Here is a 10939-nt window from a genome sequence, read left to right on the forward strand (position 1 = left end):
GGCTGAGGCGGAAGGTTCACCGGAGCCCAGCAGGTTGAGGTTGCGGTGGCTGGGAGCGGCCACTGCACTCCAGTCTGGGCGAGAGTAAGACTGCAACCCAAAAAAAAAAAAAAAAAATAGTAGTTCTGTTTTAATCATCCCACAATATTTACATGTGTTAAAATAACATGCTGTACTCCAAAAAAAAAAAAAGAATAGTGGTGCCCTTAAAACACACATACAAATAAGGAGAGAGAACAGATTTGGGAGAAAAGATGAACTTGATTTTGAATTTACTAAGGACATAAACCTAGATGAAACTGCCCAGCAGGCAGAGGAAAGGTAAGTTTGAAATCAGGAAAGGAGATTTAGTGGTCATCTCTACAGAAGAGATGCTCACCAGAGAAGAATTTATAATGAAGGAGACTAAGGCCTGAGAGATAGCTTTATTTAGAAACTGCAAGAAGGAAATACGGAAGAAATGGCTGTGGAACAGTGTGAAGTTTACGGTACCCTTCCAACATTGAGATTTCACTGTATGCTCCTTTTTCCTTGCCTTATGGTTAAGCGTTTCTGGCACTGATTTGCCACTCTCCACCTGCCACTTTCAGAAAATGATCTTTTTATACCTCTTCTTCATTTCCTATTTTAAGTTTCCACTCTATCCCTAGCAGGTCATCACAAAGGGTCACCATGTACGTTTCTAGGAAATTTTTCCTGATGGATTGTTTTACTTTTGCTTAGATCAATCAATGTTTGTCTACTACTTTCCCAGCTATGTAAATAATCCATACAGTCCACTCAATGCAGTCTTAAAGATTACTAGTAAAAGTGTGTGTTTTATCTTACTGTGCTGGCAAAGCAAGGGGCAGGGGCTACTTGAAGACAGAAAGTAGGCAATATAAACATGAGAAAGATGGCATTCCCTGTTCTCAGAAAGCCCAGAAGCCGGGCTTGGTGGCTCAGCCTGTAATTCCAGCGCTTTAGGAGGTTGAGGTGAGTGGATTGCCTGTTTGAGACCCACCTGGGCAACTTGGCGAGACCTCATCTCTACAGTAAATCAAAAAATTAGCCAGGCGTGGTAGCGCGTGCCTGTAATTCCAGCTACTTGGAAGGCTGAGGCGGAAGGATCGCTGGAGCCCAGCAGGTCGAGGCTGCGGTGGCTGGGAGCGGCCACTGCACTCCAGTCTAGGTGACAGAGTGAGACTCCAACTCAAAAAAAAAAAAAAAAAGAAAGAAAGCCCAGAAGAAATTGCAAGAAAGAACTCTGAAAAGATAAGTAGGTAGTCTCTGGTCAGTGCTCTCAGAGAAGAGGGGCCTACCCAGATAGACTGAAGGGGGAGGAGACACATGAGGCCTCAGTTAGGGGTCTGGCGACCTGGGGGTGAGAAGCAGAAGGGATCACAGCAGTGAAGAAGAAGAGGACACCCTGTTCTTGGCCACAGTGGAGATGCAAAGGCAAAGATTAAGGGCTGGGACAGTCAGAGAACAGGGAAGAGTCAATGCTCTTTCTTCTTCCTTTTTTAATTTTTGAATCAGGGTCTTGCTCTGTCACCCAGGCTGGAGTGCAGTGGCACAATCAGGGTTCATCGCAGCCTCGACCTTCTGAGCTTTTTTACAGGAGTGAGCCACTGCACCCAGCTGAGTAGATGTTATTTCTTTTCTTTTTCTTTTTTTTTGAGTTGGAGTCTCACCCTTGTCACCCAGGCTGAAGTATAGTCTTATTGCTGGAGTCCAAAATAAGACTTAAATTATAACTATTTCTTTTTTACATTAACAAAAGAAAAATTCTCTCAAACTTTTTGTTTTCAGTTTCACTGATTTCCTTTGTTTTTCTTCTTCTTTTCTTTTCCTTTTTTTTTTTTTTTTAGAAAGCAGGATTTATTGAGAGGACAGAAAAGCTCCCACAGTGGGAGGGGACCTGAAGGGGCTGCCCTGATTTCTATTCTTTATTATTCCTCTTTTCTGTTTGCTAAGATTTATTTTGCTTTTCTTTTTCTAGTCTTCTGACAGAAGCTTAGTCGTTCATAATATGAGCATTTAGTGCTATAGATTCCCCTCTGAGACACCTTTAGCTGTATTAGTTTTTAACATTGTACATTATCCTTTTCATTCATATATTTAAAAAATTTTAAAATTTCTTGTAACACTTCCTCTTTGATTCACAAATTATTTAGAAGTGCGTTGTTTAATTTCCAAGTATTTCAACATATGGCTTTTTATTATCTAACTGAATTCTTCCCATCCAAGTACTAACCAGGCCCAACCCCACTTAGCATCCGAGATCAGATGAGACTGAGTGCGTTCAGGGTAGTATGGCCAGAGACTGTAACCTGATATTTTTTAACCAAAGAAAAAAATTTATAAAACTTCATTTTAGTTAATCTTCTAAAAGTAAAAGAATATGGTGTTAAGAATCAATATTTCTAAGACATTCCCCCCTTATTAAATTACACAACTTCTTTCATAAATGTTTTTCTCCCTAGTTTTTATATATCACTCCTCTCAAATAATTTACAGTCCTCGAACATCCTTTCTTCAGAAGTCATTCTATAGATATGGGATGATGTCAAATTGTACTTTTCCTATCAAGTCTCTCCTAGTTACCATTACCCCTTTTCTTAACAAGGCAGAACTGATTATCCTCTCATTTGTACAAAATACTTCTCCAACTTTACCATGGGCCTTTTATTGTGATAATAAAAACTTACTCTGAGTGTGGAAAAACAACACTTTTCTATTCCCTCACTCAACAATAATCACCAACACAGAAGACTCCCGTGGCCTAATGTGTAGGTCTTCCCCCCATACCAAGCAGCAGACACCAGCAGGATGTTCTCCAACTCAAGTCAATTCTGATATGACTGACCTGGAGATAGCCTCCCATCCAACAGCTGAGGGTTCGGTCCCCAAGACTGTCCTCCCACTTCCAACACCAGTCACAAGTTCAGGACTCCTGCACTTCTGAGCATCCAGCTTTAAATCACTGTTCACAAGGCTGGGCACGGTGGCTCACGCCTGTCATCCCAGCACTCTAGGAGGCCAAGGTGGGGATATTCCTAGAATCTAGGAGTTCGAGGCCAGTCTATGTAACATAGCAAGACCCTGTCTCTAAAACAATAATTTAAAAAATAAAAAAATTAGCCAGGCATGGTGGCAAGAGTCAGCTACATGGGAGGCTGAGGTGGAAGGATGTAGTGAACTGCAAATTGTGATTGGGCCACTGTACTCTACCAGGGCCACATAGTGAGACCTGACTCAAAAATAAAAAGAAACCAGGATGCCAACAACCCCCTCCTTGGGTTTAATTTGATAGAGCAATTCACAGAACTCAGGGAAACACTTATTATAAAAGATATTACAAAGGATACAGACAAAGAGATGTGTAGGGTGAGGCAGGGGGATAGTGTCCACACCCCTCCTTCCAGGAGCCTCCCCGCTTCTGCTATCCAGAAGTTCTCTGAACCCTGTCTGCTTGGGTTTTTCCGGGGGCCTCATGACATGGGCATGGCTAATGAAGTCCCTGGTGAGTAACTTAACCTTCAGACTTTTTCCAAGTCCAGAGGATGGGGATGGGGCAGAAAGATCCCAACTGTCCCACCATGCCTTGGCCTTTCAGGTGACCAGCCCCATCCTGAAGCTAGGGGCTGCCAGCCACCAGTCAGTCGGCTATTTGCATACAAAGAGATATCCTAAGAGATGCTAAGGATTGCAGTTGTAGGCCAGGAAAGAGAGTCCCAGACTAAGTCTACATTTCCCAGTATCACACAAATTTTTTTACTGCTTCTCTCCTCCTTCTCTATTATAAGCTATTGAGGGTGGGACTGTGAGCTATCTTCATGTTCCCAGTGCCATGTACTGAGTCTTGCTAAATAATGGGGGATGAATCTCAAAGTTTCTTGAAGAAATGACAAGACGAATCACAGCTGCCTGAATGAAATTCATTATTCCCAGGTGTCTTCTTAAGATAAATGAAGATACTGATACAATATTTTTGCTTACTCCTGTTCTCGAGTGGTGTCACCAGACAGACCTTCTACTACATTTAAAGATGAGCTCCCATGTTTAGTCAAGTTATTTATTCTATTCAGAAAGACATTTTCAACGTGTTTTTTTAAAATAACCACTATTCAAATTATCCTCAGCTTGTCTTCAAACAGATGCCACCCTAGTCCTTTAGAGAAGCAGCCCTCAAGCGCTTCTCCCATGATATGTAGCAGATGACATCTAAGCGCGTGAAGAACTCCCATGGGTCGAGCCACCACCGCTTCCTCTTATCCTAACTACACCTCTACTCCCAACTCCCAAAGTATTTCAGAATGAAAATGAGGACAATGTTATTATAGTGATAACTTTGAATTCACTGACACTTACTTTTAAGAAATCTAATTTAAATAAACTTAAAAATTATTTACAAAATCACTATTATTTCAATTACCATTGAAGGAAATGTCTTGTGACAAATCTCAAGATCATTATGACACACCACAAGGGAACCACTGTTCTTTATTACTGAAGCCTGCCTTCAAGCCTCTTTCTAAGGAGTTGCAGTGATATTTAATATTAGAGAAAACAAATTTCAGTCTTTTTTTCTTTTTTCTCAGTGGATCACATAGAGATACTTTTCATACAAGGTAGAACATTACATGCACCCAATTGTTACGCTGTGCTGCTATACGAGGAGCTATTATCATTAGGGCCAAGTGGAGAGTCAAAATGAGATATTTTATAGATTTAAAAGGGCACAGAATCAGAAGGTTGAATATTGCTCAGCCAAGTGCATCTGAAAAACACAGATCGATACAGGTTTTTTTTAAACCGCAAAGCATTCTCATAGGGCACACTTTTCTGGTATCTGAAGCTTTCTCACTTACCAATACACATGTCCCAACAAAGAAAGGGTAAAGCAAGCGGAATCCCCAAATTCAGTAACCATATCGTCATGGCTTTTCTGCTTACTAAACACTCCGCCAGATAAGATCTGCTCCCCTTCTGCGAGCCTTCAAAATACAAATACAGTCTTTAAAAAATCAATATAAAAAGCACTTTATATAAAGACATTCTTCATTATCAATGTGTGTTTAACTAGAGAGACAATATTTTTCTAAAAAAATTTTTAAAAGAAATTTAGAATAGTGGTAAACATGTATTTAGAATCACTGAAGAGACTAGTAATTCATGACCTTAAAATTTCAATTTTGCTTTTAAAAACAGAGCCCAGTTAGATTTAGTTTCTATATGGACAAGTCCAGTCTGAGCAGCATATTCGTAACTCATGTCAGAAGAAACAGAAGATGGGCATGCTGCGGGGGCAGGGGTTGCAGAAACAGCTCTTCATGAATAAATGCAGAGGCCCACTTGGATCTGTACTTCCCTGAAGTAGAAAACTGTATGCAAATTAAGCAAGACTAACATATTTTAATTAAACATAGCATACTTAACGGCCTCAGCCATTTTAAGGTTTATCAATGAAACTTGCCTAGCACTTTACCTCTCTTTGTTGATCATATTTTCTTAACATAGGAAATTATGTTTTCCAAATGAAAAAAACCAAAACTGCCTGATTTCACCATCTATTTTTAGCACACTGATGTTTGTAATGATTTGTGTTTTAAAGTTTTTAATTAAAAACAATCAAAATCATCATGTGAAAAACTCTCAAGCAAGTTTACACAGCATATCTGGAACACAAAAGGTAGATATCTAAAGTCCCTTTACTATTGGTGGAACTTTTAAATAAAAGTATGAATATTTATAAACGGGACAAGAAAGTTAATGTAAGAATTGGCTTAAGAAACTAACTCTCAAGTTAGGTAAAAAAGTAGGCTTTAATCTACTCAATATTTGAATCTTGGAAATTTAAAAATAAATCATCCCGCGCCTTGGGAGGGCTGAGGTGAGTGGATTGCCTGAGCCTGCGGGTTCGAGACCCGCCTGGGCAACTTGGTGAGACCTCATCTCTACAATAAATCAAAAATCAGCCGGGCGTGGTAGCGCGCGCCTGTAGTTCCAGCTACTTGGAAGGCTGAGGTGGAAGGATCGCCAGAGGCCCAGGAGGTCGAGGCTACGGTGGCTAGGAGCGGCCACTGCACTCCAGTCTGGGCGACAGAGTGAGATTTCGACTCAAAAAATAAAATAAAATAAAATAAAATAAATCAAGGTCAGACAGACCAGCTCAACCCTGTAATCCCAGCACTCTGGGAGGTCAGAAGGATTACTTGAGTTCAGGAGTTCAAGATCAGCCTGGGTAACATAGCAAGACCTCATCAGTACAAAAAAAAAAGAAACATAAACAACTAGCCAGGCCTGGTGACCCAAGGTTGGAGTTCCAGCTATTCAGGAGACGGAGGCAGAATAGCTTGAGGCCAGCCAGAAGTTGGAAATTGCAGTGAGCTGTGACTGTACCACTATACGCCAGCCTGGGAAACGCAGCAAGACTTTGTCTATAAAAAAAAATAGATAATTTAATAACAAATGTCTCAGAAATTTTTAGATATTTTAGTTAGCTTAAATTAAAGTCATCTCCATTCTTGCAAGGTGCAGTGGTTCACGCCTATAATCCCACTACTACTGTGGTAGCCATGAGTGTGTCACTGCACTCCAGCCTAGGCAACACAGTAAAACTCCAACTCAAAAAAAAAAAGTCACAAAATAATGTAGATATGTATCAGTCTGTGGTGCCTTTCCAAGACTTATTCGTATCTTCCTACTGTAAACCTACCTACAAACTAAATACACGTAAGTGTTATAAATATCTGCTTAGTCACATTTACCATTATTTTACCTCCTACAGCACAATAAGAAGCTTAAAACACTCTCTATCTCTATAACTTCTCTATCTCTAGCTGCCTCCATGTTTAGTATAGAGAAACCTGCCTTGGTTTAACTGTAATGTATAAAAAAAGTACTCAACAAACTGATCTTGAAAGCAAATCACACAATCACCTAAACACAAGGGAACAGTAATGTCAAGTGTACCAGTACATTTTCAGGTTTGTTCAAACTGGGCTAACACGGAAAGTAAAGAAATGGAAATGATATTTGCAGTCATTCCAGAAACCACTAAGAATCAGTTTTAACTTAAGTTTCTCCAGAGTTAATTTCCATTACTTATTATTACAGCAATGAAATCTCTAAAACATAAATAATGCCACAGGCAATGGTGTCAACATTTCAAATGTTACTGAAATAGATAAATCCTTACTGCCCACAAGAGGAAAGAAAGAGAGTCATCAGTTTAATTTGTCAAAAGAATTGTATCCAAAGTTCTACAGGGTAAGTAAAACAAAATTAGCTAGAAAATATTTTAAAACTTACTTGCTGAGATCAACACAACACTTTGCAAGCAGGTATTTGCACTGTGGTGTAGTACAACTGTGTCCTTTCAAGAGTCTATATGCTTTATATGCCTTTCCTGAGCGGTAATAACAGGTTGCCAGTAAAAACAAGGCTTCTTCTGAGTGTACTAAGAACAGACATCCAAAAAAAAGGGCTATTGTTTAGTACATTGAATGCTAATGAATATATTATGCAATAAACAAGTTTAGCAAAAAAAAAAAAAAAAAAAAAGGCATGCTGTTTAATGCAAAGCAATCACTTATTAATTCTAGTTTGAATTATGGAGAAATATTTTGCTGATAGAAGAGTTAGTTCCTGGTCAGGCATCACTTCTGTAATTCCAGTGCTTTGAGAGGCCGAGGCAGGAGGACTGCTTGAGGCCAAGAGTTCAAGACTGGCCTGGGCAACATAGAAAGACCTTGTCTCTACCAAAACAAGAAGAAAACCAAATTAGCCAGGCGTGGTGGCATGTGTCTTTAGCTACAGCTACTTGGGAGGCTGAGGCTGCGCTCTAGCCTGGGTGAAAGATTGAGATCCCACCTCAAAAACAAACAAACAAAAAATAAAAGAAAAAAAGAATGAAAGAACAAAAGAAAGAAAGGAAAAACTCCTCAGCTCCTGATTACTTCTCTCTATAAGGAACAAGGAAAATAATACAACGAAGACAACCATGGTATTCTCTGTAAATACTTAAGAAAAGCAAATAAGAAAGGAATTGGCAATAGTGGAACACTGCTGGGGTGGGGGTAGGGGAGGGGTCACAACCTCAATAAGGGTACCTGACTTCAAACCAGGCAAAATGGGGACCAAAGGGAGGCCTAAACTTTACCTGTACAAGGATCACTTGCATACCTAATCCTGAGTTGTATCCCACATATTTAAAATAAAATTTTAAAATTAAATAAATAAATTTTGGGAAGGAGACACAATTCAGTCTATAACACACAAATTTCCAACAGACAAGAGACTCCCAAGAGAGGGGGAAAAAAAAAGAAAAAGAAAAAGGAAAAGCAAACACACACATAAACACCTCCACCTTTAAATATACTACCAGTAAAGGATCTTGTTTTTAGGTAATATTTTTCTAATAAATCCTTTGGGAGGACAAAAGGCAAATTTCATCAGCAAGATAAACTGAGGGTAAATAAACCTAATTACCAATCTGAAATAATTTCTACACTAGAAAAAAGGTCAATTAATGAGCAAATATCTGTCTGGGGATGGGGAAGCACCTCTAATCAACAGGGTGCCTGAATGAAACGTATTTGTATACCTAACCCTTAACTGTACCCCACAACATCATAATAAAAAAATATTGATTATTGAAAAAACAAAGAAAAAAAGGAAAAAAAGTCAGCCCAAAAAGGCACTAGTTTCGCTCCAGCACCATGTGCATTAACTATATTGAAGATACCTGAAGACGAAGGAGCAAGTTCCGAGTTGTGAACATCTACACCCTTCTAACCTGCAGTCAGCCGACCCAAACCACTAACCCAACTACTAAGCTGTCCTCCACTGGCAGGAGCTGAGCTGCTCGCCAGCCTGCCCTTCTCCTTCACACTCTGTGCCCTTCTCTCCCCAGGGCAGGTGACACCGCCTGCCTTCACTCACCCCACAGCTCCCCCAGGTGGTCCCCACTTCCTGCCTCCCAAGCGGGGCAGATGAGGGTGACAAAGGTGCTGACCAAGGGCACGGAAGGAGGGAAACAGACCTGCACTTCTAAAAACGGGTTCCGTAACACATCTGTGGGCTTCCGGCTCTTCTGGACAGTGGTTCTCAAGTGTGGTCGTGCCAGCAAGACTCAGAAACTTGCTAGAGACTTGTGCCTCCCCTCCCCCGCCACATCAGTAATTCTGGGAGGAGGAACCAGCTGTGCATGTGAGGAACGAACCCTTCAGGGGACTCTGGGCTACACTGAAGCATGAGAGTCACTGTTCTAAAATACAAGACAACATACCATATCTGCCTGAAAAGTTGGCATTATCTCCAGATTTCAGATAAAAGAGTAACTTGATATTTTACTTATAAGTTTTTTGTCTTAGATATATGCAACAAAAACCAACAGAACTCTTCTCCTCTGGTCCACCTTCTGATTCTTCATGAAACTCTAGTGCAAAAAATTACATATAGTAAATGATAAGACATTTGGGCACATGTGTATTAATTGGACAGTACTTCATATTTCAAGAAAAATGAGCCGGGCATGGTAGTGCATGCCTGCAGTTCCGGCTACTTGGAAGCCTGAGGCAAAAGGATCGCCTGAGCCCAGCAGGTAGAGGCTGCAGTAGCTGTGAGTATATCACTGCACTGCAGCCTGAGCAACAGAGCGAGACTCCGACTCAAAAAAAAAAAAAAAACAACCTAAAAAAGAACTTAAAAAAAAAAGAACCTGCTGCACAGATACCCCAGTTCCTCACCACCTCTTCTCCTCCCCACCCTCAGGACTGGAACACTCTCTCAAGGTATGCCAATTCCCTCCATTCCATTATCTCAGAGTTAGGGAAGTTCAGTTTCCACCTTGCTTCTCCAAACTCTTTCCAAGCACTGCATCCTGTCCTTCTGTGAAATGCCCTGCTCCTGATCAGACCTTCTCATGACTCTCAGAGCCCAAACGCAATCCATGCCATTTCATTAATGAGGCAGCTTTGTGCCTAGTTCCTGGTCCTCCTCTCCTATATCATCCCACGTGTTCCCCATACCTGTCCCCTCTGGACTGCTGACACTAACCCCCTCCCAGCTGCTTCTATTTATCCACCCTCCCACTGTCTCCATGTTTCTGTGGCGCTGACATCCTGGCCCACTCCTTGTCTACCCTTTCAGTACTCTTACACCTTATCCTTTTATGGCCACGCTAGCAAATTCCTAACACCTACCTTCTTCATGCTTGCAGTTAGGTTACCAAGCACTTTCCACTAGAGAAAAATCACATAACTGAGCCGAAAAGGTTCATGCAGGAACACACAAAGGATACAAAAACAAAGCTCATCTACAACCATTAAAAAAATAAACATTCTTGGCAAGTAATCCAACAGAGGCTTACACAAAAAGTAGAAAAACTGAATTAAACAAACACCTGACTAAAAAGAAGGCAACACTGTTTCTGGTTGAGAGGAAATATATACATATTGGAGATGTCAAAACTTCCTAAATTAGTTTATGGACTTATATAGGTCAGCATTGATCAAAATCTTTGTATAATTTCAAAGCAATAATAAAAGGCATATGGAAAAGTTAAAGGATTTAAAGAAGGGTAAAGGTCCTATTAAAGAATGAATTGGAAAGAAAAAACAATGATGGGAGATATACCTTATTAAATATTAAAAGAGTACAAAGTGTAAATTATAAAATGGTATGATATTGGGTTAAAAGCAGAAAATCAACTAATAGAACAGAGGAGAGATGTTGGAGGCAGAGTCAAACACATTAAAATTTTTAATATAAAACCAAATATAGTACCAGGTGGGAGAAAAAAACACTATTTAATAAATAATACTGAAAAAGTAATAATGTGAAGCGAAAGAATCTTTGGCTCATATCTTATTCAATATACTATTATAGATTCTTTTTTTTTTTTTTTTTTTTTTGAGTTGGAGTCTCACTCCGTCGCCCAGGTTGGAGTGCA

At 40.1% G+C, this 10939-nt stretch overlaps 1 protein-coding gene across 2 annotated transcripts in view; it reads right to left on the reverse strand.

The window, feature by feature from the left end:
* The window catches only part of CDC27 (cell division cycle 27), a 51440-nt gene that overhangs the window by 37447 nt on the left and 3054 nt on the right, over positions 1-10939 (reverse strand). Inside the window, exons 2-3 of one of the 2 annotated variants that reach the window (XM_021709350.1) lie at positions 7297-7444; positions 4854-4979 (exon numbers count right to left, since the gene is read on the reverse strand). In XM_021709350.1, the coding sequence (XP_021565025.1) occupies positions 4854-4915 (62 nt within the window). In that variant the 5' untranslated portion in view covers positions 4916-4979; positions 7297-7444. The remainder of the gene's footprint in view (positions 1-4853; positions 4980-7296; positions 7445-10939) is intronic. The other variant, XM_008051502.2, reaches the window with a different exon arrangement.

This window comes from Carlito syrichta, unplaced genomic scaffold, assembly GCF_000164805.1.
Source record: "Carlito syrichta isolate Samal-C Ts95f unplaced genomic scaffold, Tarsius_syrichta-2.0.1 Scaffold179606, whole genome shotgun sequence".
Taxonomy (NCBI): domain Eukaryota; kingdom Metazoa; phylum Chordata; class Mammalia; order Primates; family Tarsiidae; genus Carlito; species Carlito syrichta.